Source organism: Pagrus major, chromosome 23, assembly GCF_040436345.1.
Source record: "Pagrus major chromosome 23, Pma_NU_1.0".
NCBI lineage: Eukaryota > Metazoa > Chordata > Actinopteri > Spariformes > Sparidae > Pagrus > Pagrus major.
The window spans coordinates 10,010,945-10,035,789 of NC_133237.1; the positions used below are offsets into that span (position 1 = coordinate 10,010,945).

The 24,845-nt window shown below is 43.9% G+C and overlaps 1 protein-coding gene across 2 annotated transcripts in view; it reads right to left on the minus strand.

Moving 5' to 3' along the window:
* Positions 1–241: 241 nt before the first annotated feature.
* LOC141019345 (trinucleotide repeat-containing gene 6A protein-like) overlaps positions 242–24,845 on the minus strand; it is a 34,576-nt gene continuing 9,972 nt past the window's right edge. Inside the window, exons 4-26 of one of the 2 annotated variants that reach the window (XM_073494233.1) lie at positions 18,942–19,275; positions 18,059–18,106; positions 14,335–16,377; positions 14,035–14,230; positions 13,431–13,903; positions 12,930–13,061; positions 12,661–12,825; positions 9,773–9,961; positions 9,473–9,639; positions 9,219–9,296; positions 8,936–9,103; positions 7,509–7,628; positions 7,007–7,144; positions 6,605–6,703; positions 6,295–6,469; positions 5,936–6,079; positions 5,592–5,762; positions 5,355–5,495; positions 4,653–4,760; positions 4,236–4,466; positions 3,889–3,959; positions 3,345–3,484; positions 242–2,748 (exon numbers count right to left, since the gene is read on the minus strand). In XM_073494233.1, coding sequence (XP_073350334.1) covers positions 2,400–2,748; positions 3,345–3,484; positions 3,889–3,959; positions 4,236–4,466; positions 4,653–4,760; positions 5,355–5,495; positions 5,592–5,762; positions 5,936–6,079; positions 6,295–6,469; positions 6,605–6,703; positions 7,007–7,144; positions 7,509–7,628; positions 8,936–9,103; positions 9,219–9,296; positions 9,473–9,639; positions 9,773–9,961; positions 12,661–12,825; positions 12,930–13,061; positions 13,431–13,903; positions 14,035–14,230; positions 14,335–16,377; positions 18,059–18,104 — 5,544 coding nt within the window. In that variant the 5' untranslated portion in view covers positions 18,105–18,106; positions 18,942–19,275 and the 3' untranslated portion in view covers positions 242–2,399. Of the gene's footprint in view, positions 2,749–3,344; positions 3,485–3,888; positions 3,960–4,235; positions 4,467–4,652; positions 4,761–5,354; positions 5,496–5,591; positions 5,763–5,935; positions 6,080–6,294; positions 6,470–6,604; positions 6,704–7,006; positions 7,145–7,508; positions 7,629–8,935; positions 9,104–9,218; positions 9,297–9,472; positions 9,640–9,772; positions 9,962–12,660; positions 12,826–12,929; positions 13,062–13,430; positions 13,904–14,034; positions 14,231–14,334; positions 16,378–18,058; positions 18,107–18,941; positions 19,276–24,845 lie in introns of those variants that run through there. The other variant, XM_073494234.1, reaches the window with a different exon arrangement.

Genomic DNA, 24,845 nt, shown 5'->3' on the forward strand with positions numbered 1-24,845 from the left:
TCACACACGCACACACACACATTCACACTCTCTGAAGCTTTTGTTTTTCCCCGGATATTGTGCATCATAGTAACTAAACAATCACTGGTAGGTAGGTGAATATTATTCACACGTGTATGTTGTCGACAAACACCACTGGTGGATTTACATTCACGCTGTTCTCACACACACACACACACACACGCAACGACACGGCCCCCCCCCCCCCCCCTCACTCCCACCCACAACATCATATCTTCGCCTCTAGCGGTAGAACTCACATCTGCCGGTACAGAGCATCCAAACACACACATACCCTCACACACACAATTCATCAGGTCAGGAACTTCAGATGAGTACCCCCCGTCCCTCCCCCACCCAAAAGGAAAAAAAACAAAAACAGTACAACAATACAATCATATTCTATTTGTAAACAGGTAGAAGCCACTTGACTTGTTGTTGCATCTTCGGACACAATTAGGATCAAGGCAATGAAATGTGGACGACTTTTGCACTGTTAAAATAGTATCTTCAACCAAAACAAGATTTTTAAAGTTTTTCTTCTTTCCTTTTTTTTTTCAAAACACCATTTGTGGCAATGAGAGTGATTAAAAATAAAAAATAAGCAAGTAATATTTCGCATTTTTTGTTGTACTTAATGAAACATTTAAAACATTTAGACATGGGAAAGAAAAAAAGAGAAAAAAAAAAAACGCCTCTCAGTAGGCCATGTGAGAGGCTACAGTATGCATAGATACAGATTCGCCTTTCTCTTGGTTTATAAGTCTGACACGACAGAACATTTTCCACTGACAGTCACACACTCACACAATAAACACTCCCCACTTTTGATTCTTACATCAGTGGAGTGGAGGACTGGAGGAGAGGAGGAAGAGGAGGAGAGAGGGACCTCCGCCTCCCCACATTAGGACCCCCCCTCCCTCAAAAGACAGCATATTGAAAGCAGTGTGTTGAGCTTCTCCAGCTTAAAGCAGTTATTTGGCAGAGAAAAAAAAACTTACAGACCTATACATAGTTTTCAGTGCTAGAAGTTGGATTTTCCTTTCCTACAAGGAGTAGTAGTTTTTTTTTTTTTTAAATTCACCTACAAGGGGGGGAAAACTGGCTTGATTTCCTGAGAACCATTGCTGGTTATTTAGCAGACAAAGAGGAATAAGTTCAAATAACCAACGCCATGGCCAAAAACACTGATCCGAATTCCCAGAGTTACAAAGCATCGTCTTCATCCTCAATAAGAGTTTACATTTTTTGTTGTTTTTTTTATTCATTTTATACATTTTTTAACGTTTTTAAAATCATTTTTAAATTTTTTTTGAGGTTTTTTTTCTATTTTTACTCCATCTTCTCTTTAAAATGAAGAATGAACACACGTTCCGCCTCCTAAGTCTTGTAAACAAGAGGTTGCAGTGTGGCACCTCCAAAACATTGAAAGCCTATTCTGAAAGTGCTGTTCCCCCCTGCTGCCCACTAGGGGGCCAGCGGGAGGGCTTGCTAGATAGGCCCCGCCCCCTACATTAGGGTGGGCGGGGCTTGCTAGTCCCAGCTGCGGCTACAGTCCTTTGCACTGCAGAGCTCGACGTTCTTTAGTTTTAAAACAAAATTGGTGCAATACTTTTTAATGTCACTTTAACTATCACCAGATAATCCTCCTAAGTCAGCTTTTATTCTTCTTTAACTATCTGTTGATCTTGAACTCCACGACAACGCAGTAAGGTAGGCGTGCCAAGGCAGAGAGGAGCGCACACATACTCATTCACACACGCGATCACGCACACACACACAAAGTACTTCCACACACACACGTGCGCGTGCACACGCATACACACATACGGTAAGGACCTCAATGAGTAAACAGCTACACTGGAAAAACTGGCTGCTCCCTCTATATTGCAGATTATATATACTGAGAAAAAACCACATTCAGTGCAAAGTTAAAAAAGCTCATACTCCAACATTGTCAGCAAACAAATGCAAAAAAAAAAAAAAAAAGAAAACAAAAAGAAAACGTTAAAAATAAAAAGAATTGGAATTCAAATAAACATGACGAATGAAACAAAAAATATATATATAATAATGAGCTCGATTGAAGCTTTTTTCGGTCTGAAAGAGCACTACCTGGAAGCAAATATCCATCCGTTCACATTATAGAATTGGCCTGCATGATTCAAGTATTCCGACTGATATGTTTTTGGGCTAAAACAAAGTGGACATATGTGCAGAGAGAGAAACGTAACTTGTTTTCCACAGGGGAGACCCCGTTTTGTTGAATATCTTGTAAGTGAGAAAGAGTCCAACTAGTGCCATTGCGTTTATAACTACTTTTTTTTCTCATTTTCTTCTGCTGATTATTGATAATTCTCTACTGACCCTTCCCCCAACCTGTTTGATTGGCAGGCGGTTCACATGGATTCCCCTCCCCCTGTCAGGTGATCCACCGGGAGGAAGGAGCTGATTGGAGAAGGGCTGCTGATCCTCCCCGCCTCGGTGCCACTGGGGCTCCCCCACAGGCTACTGGAATAGTTGGGCCCGCCCCAGAGGGAGGAGCTGTGGAGATCGCTGCTGTTCCACTGGTTGGGTTCAGGAGCGCGGCTGGGAAAGGGGTGAGACTGATCCATTCTGCTCTGAGAGGAGCCAATGGTCTGCCAGCCGGAGGAGGGAGTGGCCAATGACTGCCCTTGTGCAAAGAAACGGTTGATTTCCTCCTCGCTGGCAAACTCAGCCAGAATAGTAGTGTTCCCCAAAACACACCTACAAAAGGACGACAGGTGAGACACGGAACCTGTGAGAGAGTGTGCCTCCAAAAACATCCATCACCAGTATGTTTATATGTACTCATGGAACCAGGTTATTCAGAGAAATCAGGTTACACATTTACATGCACTGTAGTAACCTGGTTATCTTACAAGTGTGTTTACACACATAATTTTCTTGCCTACAATCCCCCTTATTTTGCGAGCATTACTTGCTTCTTGATTGTATTTTTTTTTAGCAATCAGCATTTTCCAGGAGAAATCCAGTTTGTATCATCTGCTGCCTGGCCACAGTAACTGGGTTTCTTTTTATTATAGCACTCAATAAATAAGTTTGCTGTTAATGCCAAACTGTAGCACATTTACCTGTAGCACAGTTAATATATCACACAAATGGTCTACAGGGGCAGACATTAGTCGTCTTTCCAGCCAACAACTTATTGATTTCATTTCCTAACGTGACTGAGTCAAGTATTGAACAGGTCAGTCAATGTGTCATTATGAGCCTGGGTCAAATACAGGGTGATGGCTTTAGTACAGGGTAGGAAGGTGTGTGTGTGTGTGTGTGTGTGTGTGTGTTCATGGTTTCCTTACATGTGCAGGCTCTTCTGGGCCTTGGCGGCCTCATCCTTGGAGCTGTAGCAGACCACGGCATTACCGTGCGGCAGGTTGAGGTGGAATGTGATCAGAGGGCCATGCTGCATGCACAAGGTCCTCAGGGTAGAGCCGTCAATCTGTGAGACAAACGGACCCCCAAAATCCCATTAGTTTTTCTCATAGACAATGTTACATGGCTCACAGTTGCAACACCTTTATGGCTTAGATCGGCATGAAACTGTCCTGGCTGAATCACAAGGCCAAAATATTAACAGTACTTGTCAGAAAACATCTGGTTCTTCGATTAAATAAAAAGTACAAGGTACAGGCTTGTGTACATGAAAATTATAAGGTAGAAGTTAACTACGACTCCCAAGGTGCATTTTGTTAAGAAAGATTCTGTTGAGTGAAAGCTACAGATTACAGTGTTGAGAAAATGGAGAACTTAAATCATTTCACTTTCAAACTTTACCACTTCACAACTCTATACAGGATGACAAAACACACACATTTGATGTTATATTTAGGAACATGCAAATACCTGAGGTGTGAGATTTTTCAAAACAAGCCATTGGGTTCTTCCTGAGCTGCTGCTGTCACCCCAACTGGAACCTGCCAATGCACACAATGTGGAATCACAAATCACAGCCGACAAAGAGCAACTTAGAATAAAAGTATAAGATGGGAACAAGTGGGAAGGTATAGATTAGATGTGTCATCTAGCCACAAAATGTGGATGAACTGTCCCATAATTAGATTTCTCTTTCTGATATTAACAGTTTATTTCCTTACATCCACTAACAGTGTTAGGCTAATGACAAAATCATGAAGACATCCCAGTAAGTCCTACAGGTAATACAGTATATGTGCATCTCCTTCTGCTCCTACCAGGTGTGTATCTGGACTCAGAGGAGCCCCATCCCCCCAGCCTCAGGCCTGAGCCGTCCCAGCCAGAGGAGGCAGAGCTGGGCTTCTGGCTGGTGAGGCCGGGTGGTGGTCTGGAGGGGGCCGCCACAGACAGCGCCTTGGGAGGCAGGGGGACCTTCCACAGCTCATGGGCCAGGGAGGAGTTGGACACAGAACCGCCGCCGGGAGACCACTTTGACTCACTGGGTCTGGCTGCAAGGCGAGAGGAGAGCAGTGAAGTGAAACCTTTTGATACCCTCCGATACCCTCCAGTCCATTTTCACAGATCTATTTGACTTTATTTTTGTCATTACTCTGGATGTTCTTAAAATTCAAACTTTTTTCCTCCCCTTTATGTGAAGTTTTTTCAAGATTATTTGGTTCGAGAGGAACTCATACCTGAAGTGCTTTGTGCTGTACTGGTGAGGGAACCGCTGTGGCTGGAGGCACGAATGGATGACCAGGCACTGTTAGAAGGCATCGTGGTGTTCAGTGATGAGGATGGCCCTGAGAAAGAAAAAGAGAAGGGTTAGTGTCAGTGAGAGTGGTTCAATAGCATGAAATCTGCTCATCAGACCTGAATCCTTTCAAATGTCTCTTCAATCTACTGAGGTTTAGTTTTCAACATTCTTTTGTGTAACAAAAATTATAAATAACTTGATATTTAAGAACTGATACTGATGGCCCCCCTTTTCCACATCCAATTTCTTGTTTTTTTTCAGTTTTACAATTTCACAAAAAATGAATTTAACACAGAATCATGTCTCTTAATACAAGCTAACAGGGCTTAATATGTCTGTTATTACAGTAGAGCCAACACTTACAAAAAGAGAGCCCAGTTCATGGTACAGAGCTTCTTCTCTAAGATACAATCTTTGGCCGAGCACAGACGCTAGCCTGCTATTGATACAATCTGCCTGCTGTTTTTTGAAACCAGTAAAAGTGACAATTTTTGGCTTAACATAAGGACATATACTTTCTAAAAGTTCATTGCTGAAAGGACAAAAATAATTAATAGATTGGATGGGAGATTACAAACTTATTACCGGATACAAAATTCATGTGCAGCAGTGTGTGTCTGTGTATGTGTGTGTGACCTACCGTTGTTCCTGTCCCTGAGGTGGTCTGTGTCGCGGACGGTGTTGATGGAGAGGTTGTTGATGACACTGCCAGGGGTCACGTACGGGTCAGTCTCAGGGTCAATGTTGGGGTAACCTTTCCAAGGCTCCCCGGGTCGGAACTCTGCACATTAACACACAGGCGCACACACAGAGCAATCAGCGATTTTCTACTCAAACATTTTGTGTTGTTTGTTTGTACATGTGAAAGCAAGCCTACCTGGGGGCCAGGTGACAGTGTTTCCATGGGGCGGGGGGGAGTTGGCACGGGGCGGCCAGCCATCACCCACCGAGCCCATTGATTGGCCGGGAGGACTCAGGGGAGACGGGCCAGGAGACAGGAAGTCATAGAAGGGAGAGTCCTCCAGACGCAGCCCAGACGACATAGCACCTGTGGGACCAACACACAAACATGAGAACACAATCACACAGACCAAACCAAAACAGGAGCACTAAATATCTTGAATGTGTTCAACACTTTTAAGCCACCTCTCAAGTATACAGCTACATTTCCCCCCCACTCTATTAGTGTTCACCCCAAAAAGAAGTGGGCCTCTTCTTTACCAGGTTTGCTGTTCTGCTCCAGAGGGTCAGTAGCCCAAAGTTTCTTCAGTTTGGACTGGGGCGGCTCTTTGTAGCTCACAGCTCCGCCACCACTACCACCACCAACACCCATGTCCAGGGATACATTCAGGTTAGAGTTCAAGCCTGAAGGGAGGGATGGAGGAAGAGAGAAAACAGCAGAGAAGAGAGGAAGTCAGTCGCTGTGAGTTTAAATACAGGAGCCAACTCAACAGAATTGGTCAAAATTAAAAGTTTATCCCCATATAACAGGCAAATATCTACACCTAAATTTATTGGCATTAAATTTTAGGAGAATATACTAATTAAATGTAGAAAAATGACTAATACTAGCCACGTACTTAAAGGGAAGTTGCTGAAGGATCCAAGAGCAGCAGCATCCTTCTGCATCTCAGGGGTATTGTGGGACAAGTAGTTATCCAGGTACGGTTTGGGGAGTGTGGGCTGTTTCAGCAGGGAGGGGTCCAGGTGCCGAGGGGGCTGCATCATTGATGGAGACGAACCAATAGGACGTGTCTAGGGGCAGGAAGCGGGAGGTTAGCGAAACCAATCAATGAGGCAACATCATAGAACCACTGCTATTTCATCATATAAAAATTTTACATTTTGGATGTAATAATGCCGGATTCAGAGAGATTTTTCACCACACACCTGTTCAGTCTGTCGTCCCACAGGCATGACTCTCTGGCTCTGAGCCTTCTGATGTTGCTGCTGCTGCTGCTGCTGCTGCTGCTGCTGGAGGAGAAGACGCTGTGGACAGACAAAATGAAAAAGTTTTACAAAAGATTTACTACCAAATACTGTATACCTCAAATGATGGAGTTATAATTTATAAGCCAGTATGGATATACAGCAGGGGAACACTTTACAATGTTAATTTACTATACTGCAAAACGTGTATGTAGGATGTACATTTGCTGAATTTTAGGAATATTTCATTCAACTACATCCGGTTCTCTTTAACAGTTTCAGTGGCACATAAGGACAACAACCACAAAAACAATGCAGAAAATGTCCTCATCTCCATGGCTGAGTGTATTTGTGTCACTCTACCTGTAACTGGCTGATCTGGTTAAGCTGTGACAGCTGGTTGAGCTGGGAGAGTTGGTTGAGAACAGCCACCTGCTGAGGGCCAAACAGAGGGTTCAAACCTCCATTTCCTCCTGGGTACTTCAACAGGGATGGAGGGACCTGAACACAAACCAGACTTTGGTTTTAGTTTATATAATGTCATTCAAGTGTCTTTCCTGTGAATTAAATGTTGATGGACCATTGATTATATTTGGTAGGAAATATAGCTTTTTTTCCCCCACTTCAGCTTGTGACTAACCATTATCCACAAATATTGTAAAAATGTTGCACCATCACCTAATAGTTTACAAAACAATCTTTTTTTTTTCCTAATACAGAACAATATTCTAATATTCAGTCTAAAAGTCTATGACATTCAGACCTTTGTTGATGAGACTGTGTAACCGCAAAAATAATGAGTTATAGATGCAATGGTGCCTGAACGAAATGAAAACAATGTTAGTGATTTGTGTGCGTGTGCTACCTGAGAGGGCAGGATGGGTGGAGGCACTTGGTTACGAAGATTGGGTTGGGGGGGGACCTGGGACTGGGGGCCACCTCGGCCCTGTGCTACGCTGCTGCCACCCATCATAGGGTTTACATTCTGAGCAGGAAAGACACAAACACACACAAATGGTCAAAAAAACTTGTAACAAACTTAAAAATGACTGGGTTTTTTCCATTCAAAATGCCACTGCTCACTTTGTGACCACAGGCTACTTACTGGCAAGTAAAATCACATTTTAATTTACATTTTTAACAACATTTTGATGGGTGACCTACTAGAACACCATTTGTGTAAAATGTGGTTTATTTAATCTCTACTTATACACAGATAGATACTTTCTTAATGTTGACATCTCAGAATCAGAGGCTCAGGACCTCAAGACAACATCCTCTTCATCCTCCCACACTCACCTGCCGAGCGCCCCCAGGACTAGAGTGGACAGGAGACGGCCCAGAGTCAAGACAGGGGATAGGTTGAGCAGAATTGGAGGGAGAGAAGCTCATGCTCTGATTCGAGGAGAGCTCGTCAGAAGTTTGGCTACCGTAAGCAGAGGGGGAAACAGACAGCTGCAGAAGCAAGGCCGGGTGCACAGCAGATGGACGGCAAGCACAGAGGGACAGGAAGCGCATCAGCAGCCAAAGAAGTGCAGAGAGGGAAGGAGAAAAGAAGGAAAAGAGTTAATTTTGCAGAAGAGGAGGAGAAGAGGAGGAATGAGAAAGTGACGTGAGGTCAGAGAGAGTGAACAGTGTAGGAAAGGGTGAAAGGAGTAATACATGGTGAGTAGAAGAGAGTAAGCAACGAAGAGGAGGGAAGTGCAGTAGAAAAAGAAAAGGTGGCACCAGAGCATGTGAAGTCAGCAAGATAGAAACAAAGATAAGAGAAGAGCAGCTTTTAATGCAGAAGGAAAAGCAGCAGAGCCAAACAAACCCACGGCAGCTTTGTACAGAACTACTGAAAGGAATTAATCATTACAACATACTTACGAATCACTTGCAAAACTACCAGTTGTCAAGTGTGCATATGCCAATGCTTAATTGTTGCTCATAAGTGGCACAGCCAAAATAATAATTCATAATTATGAAATATATCTTGCAAGCAGCAAAAGAAAAATCCCATCCATCAAATGCAGTGTGTTAGAACAACCACTGTGGGGCACTACAGGGCTGAGAGAGAACTACCCGGCCAGACATTAGAGGCAGATTAAAACAAGAGACTCTCTCCCACTCCACACCTACCTCATGATCACCACCAATGGCGGAAAGATTGACCAAACCTCTGTCTAGTAATGTTGTTTGTAAACAGTGTACAACGTGCCGATACAGCCCACCTGCTGTGTGTATTCCTGTCACCCTTCTTTACCTCCACCCATAGGATACCAGATAAATGTTGATGTTTCTGCATACCTTGTCATAGTAAGGGCTGCGATCCATGGCAGACTCCTTGTGGAGCTGGTGTCGGGACCCAGGGTTCTTCCCCATTACTCCATTGAAGTCTCCCATACCGCCCATGTCCATACGCTTGTCCTGTACCATCCCTGCTCCAGTCTTCATGGAGTCATCAGGAGAGTCTCTCTGCAAGGGAAAGACAAGAAAATAGGATTTTAAAAACTCCCTGAACATACAAAGTATAGGATATAACAGGAACTACAAGGCTGCTGACATCAAAACGATGGGAAATAGTACTCACAGAGAAGTTCATGCTGTTGAACTGGTTCATGAAGGGTTTCATCCAGGGTTCATCCTGTTTGTTGACTGGTTTGTTCATCTGAAACAAAGATGAAATATGATTAACTTGAGATACCTGAAGCATTAGCAGGGTGGCCTTGTTTCTGCAGAATCAAAGACATTCATTTCCATTCATCAATGTTAATATTTCTATTCTGTCAAAAAAGAACTCCAGACATAAACCATGCTGTGCTTTACTTAAATAGGTGAACAAACCTTGTAGGCATTTTTATGCTTGTAGTTCCAGCTGTTCTGATCATGGGACCGGTTGTCCTGTTGGCTGTTGCTCCACATGCCAATCTCCACCTCCTCTTCCTGGTCCCAGCTATTGCCCATGGACACCTCCTCACCACCCCACGTCTCCATGGGCTTGGGACCTGGAGCTACAAAGAAGGGGAGAGGAAGAAACAGAAAACAATCATTTCAACATCAGACAGGACAGTTTATAGGTTTAACACCATTTTTCATCTCAGATGCAGGTTTTTGCTGAATATATATGTAAATGAGTGCACCTACCAGACTTATGCTGGCCGCCCCATCCAGGCCCAGACTCTCTGCTACCCCTGCTGGGTTCATCCCAGCTGGAGCTAGTGTCCATGGGCTTCCCCCAGGCAGACGTCCCGTTGTCCACCGTTACAGGTGGAGCAGAGGAAGGCTCCCCCCATGTCGAGGATTCCTTCTGCTGGGAGTAAGGCTCACCCCAACCTGCAGGAAAAGAGGGAGGTACCCATTAGAATAAGGAAACACTTTCTGTGGTGTTGTCTTGAACCAATGGCCATTCATTTAAATGTATCATTATTTGAAGAATCAAAAAGCTAAAATGCATCTTAAGCTAAAATACACAAAGAAAGGACAGCAAAAACCATTTCTCTCAATCCAGCAGAAATAACGATACCACAATATTCCAACTGGGCCTGTAGGCTGCATGTCCTCACACAATAAAAAAAACAATATTTTATAGGACAAAGAAAGTCTAATCGTTACTGGCAGAACATGTCTATACATTGTTCAGTGTGACAGTATTATCCCTATGTCCAACTACATATCAACAAGTAGTAAATATACACATAATACTGGCATTTATCAAGACTTTCCTTATTCAGAGTAGCCATATCAGGCTTGTTTGGACACTCAGAGTTGGAGAGTGGGTGGCATCATGTGGAAAAGGTGACATCAATGCCCCTCATTTAAATATGTGGATGAAAACATTTTCTTCTTGGGAGCCATTTGCAATGATGCTGCAACTAGACACTGTTTTTCTCTGCTGCAAAGCTCCAGGAGCGAGCCCTGCTCATGTCCCTGGGGAACCCCACGTCACCTTGCTTATGTAAGTGTTGTTTACTTTAAGCCCTGTGGGTGTGCAAGGGTCCCCATATGCTTTCAAATGTGAGACCGTGTGCTCAAAGTGAGTGTTAGTACGAGTTCAAAGAGCTCCTGTTACAGCTGACCACCCAGACCTGCTACTTTCTCCCTCCACAGGAGGCGTTTGGGGAGATGCCAGGGATACCTCCCCGTAAAAATAGGACAGATCATGGGGTGGCCTCAGGCTCCAGTGTCCCTCATGTGACTGAACATGCTCGCACACAAGTAGGTGCAGATAGAACACAAAAACACACTCATAGCAAAACAGTCATGCAGTGGTAGATGCATTTGCACAAACTGGCACATATATCATGTTTTAAGGTAGATGTACATATTTACTTTACACTGACACGCAAACAGGGGTGTACATGTGATGCAAACACAAATACCAAATTAGAAAATGTAACCCTAGCCTGCAGCTATTGCTCCGTTTCACCATCTATGTAGGTGCATTAGTTGATCTAATAAAAGGGGGGTGGAAACACAAGATGTGTGTATGCACGTGTGTTTGACAAGTTGTATAGAATATACATTTGATTTTAGTTGCACATATTCAAATCCTGGAGCAGACTGAGCAATATATTATTTCAAAGACAGAATCAACATACGAGTCCAATTTTAACGGCAAAATTGAAAATTTTAAGTATGCGCTTACTTAATGACCTCAGAATTTTCTCTCAATTTATGAAGTTGACGCTTTCATTAATTTCTGCACTTCAGTGTTTACAAAAATGATCAGAGAAATAATCAGGTTGTAGATTTCGATTCACAGTGGCTGCCTAGTTTGCCCCGCCCGTCCTTTCCATCCACTTTGCTGCTCCAGTTAGCTTGCGAGACAGCAACCCTGCATAACCCTAACAGTCCCTCCCCTCTTTTCCCCTCCTCAGCCCACTTCTACAGAATAGCTACTCTTTTTAGTTTTCCCATCTAACATTGGAACCATTCCTATTACAGAGTCACCAGACCTCCTCCTCTACCACTCACGGTCTCTCTCTCTCTCTCTCTCTCTCTCTCTCTCTCTCTCTCTCTCTCTCTCTCTCTCTCTCTCTCTCTCTCTCTCTCTCTCTCTCTCTCTCTCTCTCTCTCTCTCTCTCTCTCTCTCTCTCTCTCTCTCTCTCTCTCTCTCTCTCTCAAACCCAACAAAAGCTTGTGTTTCACTGAGCAGAATTGGCGGGTGAGAGAGAAAGGGAGGAGGAAAGAAAGGCGAATGAGAGGAGAGAAAAATCGATGCTCTTAGCATTCCAAAGGGATGACTCAACCGGCTTTACAAAAAGCCCTCGACACAGACAACACCATGGGGAGATGGGAGAGAATAGCTGTACGTGTTTGTTTTCTCTCTATGCCTCTGTGCAAATTGTGTATGCTTTTGAATACATTTGTCAATGTGTGTGCATCCACGCTGTTTTGTGTCAAAATCCTTTTAAGACCTTGTTTCATCTATCTCAAAAAGAGAGTGTGGGTGGGTGGGACTTGCACCTTTTTATCCATTCGTGAGGCCTACAGACTGCACCAGAAGGCTTGCACTTACATGCTTGTAGCATTTTAGATAATGGCTCGTGTCCCAGCATTTTTATGTGTACCTCAATACCAAATAAAAAATAAAAATGTTAATCTGCAAGCTAATGCAACCCAGGCTTGGTACATTCTGTCACAAGTGTGAGGATAAAAGTATCCCTGCAGGCTTAACTACACTAAACATATAACTAATGACGAGATCTGTTGTAACTTGGCATACTACAAAGACAGCTAGTGTGACTCACAGACACTGTGTTCGAATCAGCATCATTTTTGTTTCCACATGTATGCACGTGTTGGAGGTGTGTGGGCACGTGCATACGTTTGTGTACTCCTGCCTATTTGTGTTTTCGTAGTCAAAGCTTACATTACATGACTGGTTAAACTTGTGTGTTCGAATTTAGTTTATTCATTACTTACATCAAGCATCTGTTTAGAACATATTTTTAAATGATTATTAGTAAGGATAGCTAATTAATCTGTCTTCATCAGGCCATATGGGTGCATGCATACACATTCCATCTTACCAGAATTGCAGCTTTTGTCCTGGGCAATAGGCTGCATGGGCTGAGGAGGATGCTTTGAGATGTTTGCTGGGTGGGACTGGCGCTGAGAGGATGGGCCCATAGCTTCCTGTTCTGATTGGCCAGTCCTGTTGTTCCACATGTTGACAGGTCCACCGCTGTATTTACCTGGGAAGAAGGTTGAATTATACGATCAGTCTGGAATTTCATGATTTTGTTCAGGCTTCGCAGCCGCTCTTTTTAAAGAAATGTGTAGTGGTATGAGGCTTTACCAGGGTCTCCCCAAGCTGCTGTCCCATCATCGATCTCCATCCTCCGACGAATGGACTCTGGAGAAGGCTCTTCCCATCCAGTTGCCACTTCTTCCTTCTGACCTACTGTGGGCATGGGGCCTCCCAGCCAGCCTGATAGGAAAGACATAAGAATAAAAGTGAATCATCAATTGTATGTCCTTCCACTTCTGTCTTTGCTATACAGTGTATAGCAGGATCGCTGTGTGCAGGCATGCAGAAAATACATTATTGTCTACTTTCTGCGTGCAAAAAATAAGAGATTTTTCTTTGGTACGCTAAAACATATCAGTCAAAATAGGACATATTAGAACACATTTACAGGAGACACAATATGAGCTACATTAAAAAGAGCACTAGCTACTCTCTCACTATAGGTGTTTTTCTTTGCACAGGAGACACACTTGTTCATGAGCAAGTCCTTATTAGTTACAAAGGAAAACACATGTTCTGGACAGTGACTTATATAATCTTGCTAACTACCTGTAGGCTTGTTAGGGCCTTGATTGCCTCTGGATGTGTTGGATTCAGGACCTTTTCCCCACTCGTTGGAGGGCTTGGGATTCGGCTCACCCCAGTTCTGGGATCCTTGGTTGTTCTTCATTGGCTCACCCCAGCCCTGGCTGTTACTCTGAGGATTGGGTTTGTGGACAGAGTCTCCCCAGTTGGAACCTGGGTTTGGAGCGCTCTGGTCTGGAGTATTTGATCCTCCACTCCCAACCCAGGTGTTGCTGCTGCTGGTGTTGGTTCGGCTTGGCTCGCTCCAACATCCAGAGCCAGACCGGTCACTGTCGCTGTCCCAACCCACTGAGCTTGCAGCTTTTTGAGGCTCCCCCCAGTGGCTGCTGGCCCCTTGTCGGGAACCATCTCCACTATTACCCCAGCCTTCACTTCCATTTCCACTGTTGGAACCCCAGCCCTGTTGTGGTTTGGGCGCATTAGTCCACGTATTGGACCTACACAAAAGCAATCAATGTGATCAGTAAAATAATAATGTGGATATAAACAATAATGTTTGCAAAAAGCAGAGAAAATGAAATAAAAACAATATTTCTCCATCAGTATTTCCAATTTAAATGTAGATTACCTGTCATCTTTGTTAATGTTATTGCTCCAGGTGTTACTGGTGTTGTTGTTGCTTCCCTTGTAGTTGGATCCATCATCCCAGCCACTCTGTCCACCTCCACTCGCTGGGGCTTTGCTGTCCCAACCGGAGGTTGGTCGCTCTCCCCAGCCTGAACCTCCTGTACCAGGGCCTGAGCTGCTCGGCCCACCCCCCCAACCTGCAAGTACAATGAAATAGGTCATTTTTTTTCTCTTTTATACCTGAACATGTTTCTTTATATCACTAAAATGCATTATAATTTCATACATATTATAGCCATACCTCCAGAGGTCTGGGAAGGAGCTGCCGGTGTTGCTGTGCCCCAGCCGGAGCCTCCACTGCTATGCTTTCTTTCGTCTCCTCTGGGACCCTGGTGCTGATTGTTAGAAGTAGTAGTGACATCCCAGGCGGTGTTCTGCCGTACAGGCGTCTGTCCCCATCCAGTGTTGGACAGAACCCTTGGGTCCAAATCGGTCCGGGCCACAGCTGGCAGTATCGTTGGAGTACCTTTTCTGCGGTTTACCCCTTTTGATTGGCTGCCATCTCTGTCAGAGCTGGAACGACCTCCGGAGCTCTCTCCGCTTCCCTCACTTCCTCCAGAGCGACCCCAGCCTCCACTCCCTAAGCCATGGCTTCCACCTCCTCCACCTCCACCTCCCATGCCCATGGCGTCATCCTCCAGGCTCTTCCAGCCATTGTTGGCAGAGTTTCCTTTATGACTTCCAGCATCAGAATGGTTGTTACCAGGAGTTGTCGATCCCCATTCTCCATTTGACATCTTGTTGTTAGATGCGGAAGAGGACGATGAGGACGAGGAAGAAGAAGACGCGCTGCTCCCCCAGGGGCGAGGTATCCCTGCTGGAGGGCCCATCGTAGTTTGGTTGCCGTTTCCTGGTGTTTGGCCTGCAGAGCCTGGGATCTGATTTGAGCCGACACCCCAGGACAAGTTACTCTGGGGCTGGTTTGGGTTATTGGTGGGCCCCTGGTCCCAGCGTGGGGCCCCAGTGTTATTGTGGTTATTATTACTCTTGTAAGCAGCAGTTAAGGAGTTTTGGGGGGTCCCACCCTGCATTAAGGCAGGGTTTTGGGGGTTCACAGTGTCTGCATTTGGGTGGCCCTTGTCTCCAGGGTAGGTAGTTGCGCCCCAAGGTGTACCGAAGGCCCCAGGACCCCCCAGCTCTCCTTGGGGGTGCTGGGGGGCTGATGAGGGGTTTCCATTGGGCAGCGGACCCCCACTCCCTCCTCCAATAGAGCCCCAGGAACAATCCCCACTGAGTTGGGGTGAGGCGGTAGAGTTTGGTGGACTAGAGGTCATTGTGGCATTAGTAGTAGTAGTAGTAGTATTCATCATAATAGTGTTATTTGGTCCATTGGATTCAGTGTTAAGGTTGGTAGGCTGGAGGCCACCATTTCCACTGTTGCTGCTTCCTAACACCTTGCTGCTTGCTGTACCATTATTCACCTCAGTGTCTTCCATCATACTGCTGTTGTTTGGAGCTGCCATGCTACCCCAGCCCAACATCGGGCCCTGTTGGGGAGCTAGACCCAGTTTGGAACTCATCCCCTGAGCCTGTGGAGGACGCTGGCCCTGGGACGCTGGGCTTGGGGTTAGATTCTGTGGCCAGGCACCGTGGTTGGCATTTGGGTTTAAAGTGTTTGGGTTTAACCCTCCATTGATGCAGGGGGTGCTTCCGCCGGCGGTGATCATGTTGCTGCCTGACGGGGTGCCCCATACACCACCATTATTGACGGGCTTGTTGTTGTGGTTACCCATGTTATTGCTGCCAATACTGCTGGACCCAGCCACGGAGTAGTGGGAGGGCCCGTTGATGTTATTATTTCCATTATTTGCACCGCTGATGGTTCCCATTCCTCCACCAATTACCTGACGACTGTTGCCGTTGCTGTCTCCATTCACTGAAACGCCGACCATCATGGCAGAAGTCACCATAGAGGAGGAGGGGGAAGAAGCCGTAGAAGACACAGAAGAAGAAGCATTTGCTGACATCATCATCACTGTTGTCACAGCGGCAAGGTTTTTCTCTGAGCCGATCGACGAGCTAGAGTCTGCGTCCATGCATTCTGATGCCAACTCAGGGTCTGATCCTGACCCACAGCCTGAAGAGGAAGAAGACGAGGAGCAAGAGAATGAAGAGGATGAGGGAGGCCAGACGGAAGAGTTGGTTGAAGAAGGGTTGTTGGGTTTGTCGGTGTTTCCGTCCACTAGGACTTTTCCCCAGTTGCTGTTGCCGTCACTGCTGCAGGGCGAGCCAGAGGACCAGGGGGAAGGCTCATACTGTGAGTCCAAGCCAGAATGCTCCAGACCTGAAGAGAGAAGGGTGGACATGGATGATGATGATACGGTTAGATTGGAGATGTACATTTTATAAAAGATGACTAAATATACTAACTTTAGCAAAGTTGCAGTTGCATCATCGTCAAGAAATTATGTCCATATTAAATGAAACAACAGATGTGGTTTGAATTCCCTTCATTCACTGTCGCTTTTATATTTTCTATTCCCTCCAACCTTCAGCATCCCAACTGTTCTGAATGTGATCAGTGCCAGGCCTGAGCCTGGACACAGCTGCCACCATTTTGTCACCACAGCAGGACCCAAAAGCATGCCAAAGCTATAAACTACGATTCAGAGAGGCGGACGTTGACAATCAGCAGGAGAGGAGAGATGGAGGGCATAGGGGAGATGGCAATTGAGTGTGAAAAGAGGCAGGGAGGGAAGGAGGTGGCAAAGGGGAAGAGGTGGTGGCAACGGAAAAGATCCAGACTTGATTTAAACCTTGATACTTTTTCCAAATACAATAAAACTGTCTGAGATCATCTGCATGCGGGCCTGGCATGTCCCTAAAATTGGACTCTAGAGACCACTTCTGATCCGATTTTCCTTGCATGGCCATTATGCACACTCTCATCCAGTCGCAATCAAGAGTGCCTGAATTTTCAGTGCTGCAGCAACCCTCTGAATAATTGCCTTATTTATCATAATTTGGCGGGAGTCATTGTAACCCAAACTGCATCCTCGCAGTGGAGGTCCCCATTCATATCCTGCTGTAAGTTATGTTAATGCCAGATGGTACTTGGTGAGTACCAAAGCGTTTTAATGTGAAGGCAGTGTTGTAGCTAAGATGTCATTGAAATAGGCCTTCATTATGACAGAACCTCTAATGTTACCTAAGACTACCCAAAGTTGACTCGATTCAGTTGATCCAAATAAACTTTATTGTTTTTCTGGAAGTTGGTGATTTGAGACACTGCAAGGCCTACAAAGATTTCCAGGCATCTCAAAAAACCCAGCAAGGTCTGTCTTGTTGTTTCTGGTTCATGAACAATCAATAAACCTTTAGCAAGGGAAGGAGAACAAAACATTCTGCTTGAGCTTTGCAGTTTAGTAATGAGCTTATGGGTTGTGAGCAGACACAGGATGAAGCTTCACAGTCAAATCATTTCCAGCACCTGATACAGAGGGCAGCATATCCACTCCATTGGCTCTAAGGCATCTCACAGCAGCGCTGTTTTATTATTGAATAACACATTTTATTTGAAAGATGGCACTTCATATTCTTTCAATCATGACAAAATCTACTTTCTTTATTTTTGCCAGTCTCTTCACCAACTATCTCCTGTGACCACCAACGAGTCTCTTGACCGATTGGTTGCACAGCTTTGGGTCACTCTCACTCAAAGCATCTCTCACTTTCCAAGCCTCTCCTTCACATAAATTGTTTGCCAGCTCTCCATGGTGCTTGTGGTGTTCGCTTGCCAAGTCTCCTCTTGCACCCTTCTCACACCCACTTTCTCACTCACTCATTCATCTCTCCCTGTCTCTCCCTCTCATATACGACATGAATAAAATGCATCATCTGTCAAGGTCACGTCATACTCTGTTTACCTAGTGTGTCGATCACAAAGTAGACAGCCAAAGTAAGACAATGGGTAGAAGAGTGAAATGCAGAGAAAATTCAAAGGAAGAGGGCAAATGTGTAGTCACCTGTTTGATTAGGGGAGTGGCTGACGGAATCCCGAATGGGAGCCATGCCTGGAAACAGAGAGAGGAAAGACTGTCAAACAGACTTGGAGGGAGTTAGAGACAGAGCCAGAAAACATAAATGGGGAGATGCTAGAAATAGTTTGGACAGAGAGAATATTCAATGAGAATCAAGCAAACAGAGAAGACAAGGGTGTTAAAGTCAGAGGGTTTAAAGAAAGAAGAGCTTGCAAGTAGAATAGCATTAGTGGACAGACCCTGCTAGTTGCTGAACCTACATTAGAAGCTACAATCGATTATCCAGCTGATAAAATAAGTAATAACTTACATGTGTGTATGTGTGTGTAATTCTCAGGGATTTGACTGAGCTGAATTTGGTGCTTATTCTCAACTTGTAATTTAGTCCCCTTTTGGTCCAATAATAAGACTGCACACTAACAAGTCATTATGTTCCACGTTTGCTCAATATCAGTTATGAAATCAATTTAGAAAATAATTTATGTTCCCCTAAAAGTGCACTTTTTTAAATGTGCAATTTTAATTTAAATGTCACAAATCATTACAAGTGTTTAGGGTGCCATTTAGAGCAGCCTCCACTCTGAATTTATTGCAGTCACAAAGGAAACTGTTTACTTTTTCGTGATAGAGGTACAAGTAGAAACTCATCCGAAAGCTAGGAGCAAGAACACACCCACATTGTAACATTTATTGCCATTTAAAAGTAACTGCACAATTGTTTTCTTGCTTATCCAAGAATGTGATTACTGGCAGACAATGTGCGTGTGTGGGCTCATTTCCCTGTATGTGTTTGAGGATGCAGGCGGATCTAATTGAATGCAAGCCACTGCTGTTTGCTTGTGCTCTTTTCTTTCTTTTCATGGTTTACCTGTGAGTGGGGCTCGTGGATGTGGCTCCTGGCTGGGCAGGAGGACGTCCCCGGGTTGAGTGGAGAACAGGTGACCTCTGGTTCCCAGGTCGACAAAGGAGAGGTCAAAAGGTCAAAGCTCAGAGGGCACAGCCTCAAGGGCCTGAGGTGAAGAGGCAGGGCTTGTCAGAGCGGGCAGCAGGCTGATCGGGCCCCCTTGGCATTGCTGAGGACTGTATGTGTGTGTATTCGTGTGTGTGTGTGTGGGGGGTGTGTGTAGGTATATGTGTGGGGAAGGGGAAGGGGGGATGTGGTTCAGATTAAGGACTCTGCCTTGACTTGGTATGCTCTGGCACTGCAGGGAAAGAAAGAACGAGACAAAAGAGGGGAGAAATATGGTTAGGTCAGCGGATTGCTGGACCATTATCAATAACTTCAAAGACAATCATCAGTTTGGAAACCACTCAGTCACATCAATATCCATCACCAATCCACACCAACAGCGATTACTAATGTCTCTCTCAGAATTTGTTACATTTGCTGCTCAGATGTCTCATTGAACACACAGTTTAATCAATGCACAGCACACACACAAAACACAATTAAGCTTTCACTTGTGTAGCTATTGCAAATTAGCTTACTGACGTGTGCACTTATGAATAGTCAAAGTTTATTCCCTGTGACAGTGCGATGATCGTTACCAGGAGGTTTTCAGTGGGAGTAAGTCTAGCATTACTGAAGATAAGTAAATTGTTTTGCTTGTTGTTTTCTTCACTGCGAACAATCTCTACCAGCCCCACCCAACACAAACAGCCAAAGATGATCACTGTTCTTACGGTCTCTATGTGGCATCTCCTCAGCCCTGATGCACATGTTACATTTCAAAGAAGGTGCAGGCCAGCTCCAATGGAGGCTACAGTATACAGTAGCTATGGATGCCAATTCAATGATGTAACTGAAATTAATTACAAGCCTTTTTGACCCAGTGAACACAGCCTTATCCATTCACCCTGTTCTCTTTCTACAGTTAAAGGAGACTAATTATTCTCATCTCTCCTCTCTCCTGCTTATGGTACACTAGGGTGTGAGAAGAGTACGTGAGTCAGAAAACTAACACAAAGAAAGAGTGACCACCCCGCACACCTTCTCTTGAAGGGGAATGATTGTGTATGGGTTAGACTAGATTAGGGTTATACAACAGGCTTAAAGCTGGCAGCACTGCCCTAGGACGCCATGGCAAGCAAAACCTCTTATCCTTGAGCAGAAAGAAAGAGGAGTAGAAACAAAGACAGCCAGAGACAGTGAGAGGGGGAGGTAAAAACAATAAGAGGCAGACTCAGACATCCTTCAGTAAAAAGTGGACTGGTGTGTTTGACAGTAAGAAGGAAAGTGTGTGTGTGTGTGTGTGTCTGTGAGTGTGCGTGTACATGTCTTCTGACCTTTTCTTAGTGCAGGTTACCAAGTGTGTTAGCTCTCTCTGCCTGCTGCAGCAGTACACAGGTCTATTTATAAACCTTGAGTTCAAATAGCAACCACTCTGTTCACTAGCCATAATGATAAGAGAGCAAACAAACCCATGTGTGGACAATGAGCAAGTTTGCAGATCCAATGGAGCATGAATGTGTTGCAAGTTTGGAGAATGGAGCAATACGGAGGGGCATCTTTACTGTAGTAAGAACAACCTTATCAAATAGAGACAAAATAATCCAACCACTCCAAGTCACAAGTGATAAAGTTTCTTTCAGGCACACATACCAGTAGCCAATGCTATTTAACCCTACATACTGACCAGACGCACTTTACTGAGGCCAAATTCCACCTTTGTTAATTCACAGCTCACTAGCTAAACCTGGGCACATGGCCAGTATCTCAAGTCTGCCAGAAGCTGCACGGCTGCCCTCTGGAACCAATCAAAAAAACAGACAGCACAATGATATCATTATTACGAACTCAAGAAAGTGATCTAAAAGTATTTTAAAGAAGAAGCACTACAATCCAAATCCGACACCATAACTAAGAAACATAGCGGAAAGGTACAGTGTTGACTGTGGGGTTGACCTGCTCTCTCAGGCAGCCCTGACACTAAATAGGACAAGCCCCTTCCAGCAAACGCAGTTGTTTACTTCCATGGATCTTGACTCAACCTTCCTACATGGAAAGACCTCTGTCAACCCGAAAGCATTTGATTCAAAGAGGCTACACAGGGAAAAACACTTATCCTTATAAGGCAGTGCAAGTCAAAGTCATGTAGAAAGATGTTCAACACTCTACTCGAGACATTATTGGTTGTTTTGGGAAGATTTGGGGGGAAATAATGATTTTTTTTTGTCATTATTGAATTCTCCATATATTCAACTCTCATTGTATAGTGGTTGTCTACAAGATTATTGTGTTCAAAACAAACAGCCTGAGGTTATCAATAACTAAAACCATTGTTTGTTGCAGCTCTAGTGTGTATATAATTGTAAAATTAGTATGATTACAACACACATTGCCATTTAATCACAATATGTAAACTTCAACATTGCTCAGTCCTGGTGTGGACAAGCATGTTCTTTGACGCTGCTCGGTACATAGAGTACAGTTTGTTCCTCTTTCCCCTTGCTTCCATCTGAGAGCGGCTTTCATGAGGCCCCTGGAGTTGGCAGCAGCTCGACCGCCGCTATCATCTTACAGACAGAGCCAGTTGAGGGGAGAGAGAGAGGGGGGAATATAGGGACAAGACACAAACACAGAGTGTGTGGCTGAGGGGGAGAGAGAAGAGAAATGTGACGAGAAGAATATAAAAAAACCCAGATAATACCAAGGTTAAGGAGGAGGGAAAAGAGAAGTGGAATGTGAAAAAGGAGGGACAAAGAGGAAAAGGCAAAAGAGCCTGTCATTGAAGTTGATGTGAGAGGAATGCAGCTGCAGCTTCTAACATGTATAAAAAGCAGAGAGGTCAATTTCCTGAAGTCAGCCGCACATGAACCCAGTACAACGTGTACTCTTTGCAAGAAGCAAAGAAACAAGTCTGTGAAAGTGTCCAACATGCTGAATCCTAGAACAGTGAAAAAGGATCAATAGCATTAACCAAGAAAGTGTTTTCTACCTTACCTGTTACATAAACTAACCTGGAGAGTAGGAGTAGAACAGAGGTGGTTCTAAACCAAGGTACATGTGAATACAGATGAAAGGCTGTTTTTTGTGCACGTTAGGTCATAAAAGACAGACCCTGTAATCAACGCAGAAACTATTTGAGAGTCCTTAGTACTTGAGGAACTTTACCACAGGTGAGCTAATATAAATGCAAATGAGACACTGTATGTAATAGAGGAGGTCGCTCGATTTACGAGATTTTTTATTTTCGATAATTTGATCTAAGTTTAAAAAAAAAATGTAAAAGTGATGCCAATCACTGGAGACAACCTACAATTGGTAAAACAATGCAATTTACAAGCTTAGCACTGTTTGACTGGGCTGTCTAAAGCACTATATGCACTGATTGTCAACTGAACATTGCTTTTAGCTAAAGGCACTTTTCATGTGTCCTGTTGCTATGCAACTGCAAAGTCTATTTGAAACATGGTGCTTTGTTGCCAAAAGCTGTCATATTCTTTAACATCATTTGCATGTTGGTAAAACTCACCAGGCCCTCAGCAACAAATTTCAACATTGAATAAGAAAAAAAAAAAAGCTTGCTCTAAGAGTGAAAACACAGGTATGCAACTTGACATGGATTTGGCTACACAGTTAGTCCTAGTATTAAATGGATTTCACCTGTCACATCACTTTAAGTGCAGCACAAGCATTAGTGAACTCGGTGCACTTCCATTTTATGTAAAACAAATGTACACTCGAATTGTGATAAAGGGGCTAGAACGTACAGCATATCTGAACTTTCCTCATACATGGACATGTTTCCTCATCCCCTGTAGCACTGTTAAAAAATCAGCTCCAGCTCCCACACAACACATTGCCAAACACTCCTCATACTCACAGACGTTTGATTTTGAGGGCCAGCATTGCTGCCTATTTATACTGTACATACACTGTGCATTATCATAGATTTTTTAAGGATGAAGATAGTTTAATTGATTATCTTTATACTCCTTGTTGGGTTAAACCCATTGAAAATCTATTTTCTGAAGCTGACTAACCAGTAAAGGAGCTCCTGTAAGGGAAGACCATGTTGTCATGGCAACATTCCTAAACACTCCCAATTCCTCTGGGCTTGTCCAAGCAAGATGACATCAGTGCAAGACGCACATGCCAGTGTCTCTCTTTCTCTCGTTCTCGCTCTCTCTCTCTCTGTGTCAAGTATGCAAAAAACCCTTGTGAACAAATAGAAAGCTAAGGGGAAATCGTTCCTGTTTCAAGAGCATGAGGAAGTGTGAAGACATTTACCAGAGTGCAGGTGTCCCCGTGTTGAACATCCTTTTTAAAACAGTGTTCACTACATGAGATTGCATGCACAGTATTAATGTGTGCAGGAGCAGATAAGGACACTTGTCACATGGTCCATTGCTGGCACGTCAAACTTTGGAAGGGGTTACGGGATGGGCGTCCACATATGCACACCAAACCCAAACCAAGGGCAACGTACACAAAAACACAAGCTTCAGTTTTTACTATGACTCATTACTGGGTTGTCCATTATTCAGCCATTCTTTAACTTTACAGACACCTATCCACCCACACCCAGGTTGGTAGTGGCTGCAGCCAGGTGTGCTCAAGAGCTTTTACCTACTCAACAAATAGTTTAAAATAGTCATTATGAGTGTTGGTTTCTTAGTCGCTGGTTTGAGTGCAGCAGTGAGGATTTTCAGAAGACTTCTGGGAGCTGAACATGCTTTGGCCAATTACTATCGTGCACGGCCAGGTTTATGTCTCTACACAAAAACACTTTACACTCTACTCAAGGCGGCAACTTAACGGATAACAAGCCAGTGTTAATTCATTATTTTATGGTTATTATATTTCATGACTGGATATTTCATCAGCCAGTTTCAATCCTGCTGATGACTACCATTATCTGCATCTGTTGACAATTTTTTAAAATCATTGATACAGAATTAAGAATGAAAGTGTTGCTTAGGAGTGTAAATAATGAGATGCACTCAAACCCTTGGTTAGGAGTTTTGCACATTTGTTCTCTTTGATGTTGCATTTGTTTGTTTTTTTGTTGTTTTAAATATAGACCTAGTGTGTAAGGCAGCAAGTAATTACTATTTTCAATTCATCTGCCACTTATTTTCTTGATTAAACAATGAATTGTTTGGCTTGTACTGTGTCAGAAAATAGAAAAAAAAACTGTCATCACAAGGTCTCAGAACCCAATGTGAAGTCGTGAAAAATGCTTGTTATGTCAGAAAACAGAAAAAGATATCCAGTGTACTATCATAATGAGATAAAGGCAAGCTGGAAAAACAAACATTTCAGAAAGCAAATAATGAGACTTTTGGCATTTTTGCTTTAAAAAATATCTAAAATGAACTCATTATTACAACTGATGCACATACTTTTATTAATGCAGCCAATGTGTGTGTGAATAGATTTGTGTCATATTCCCACTGGGTTCAAGACCAAAAATAATCAAACTGGTGCATGCTCAAGAGCCTCTGACTACTGAAGGCAAACCAGCCTATGGACTCGAGCTATAGTAAGACACTGTCAAGTATAGACACTGAGTCTTTCAGAGGAACAATGATTTCACTCATGTTATTGTATAACCATTATCTGGGGGGACGATAAATGGCTGTGCCAGTTCACAGTTTGGTACTACAGAGACTACTGAGCTGTTTATACTGAAACACATCACCAAATCTAACAGTATAGTCAGAGGGTGAGACTAGAGACACAGCAGGACGGAGGTGGAGAGGAGTGAAAAGTGAGAGACAAAGAGAGCAATTGAAACATAAAGACACTCAAGGTCAGAGATAGACG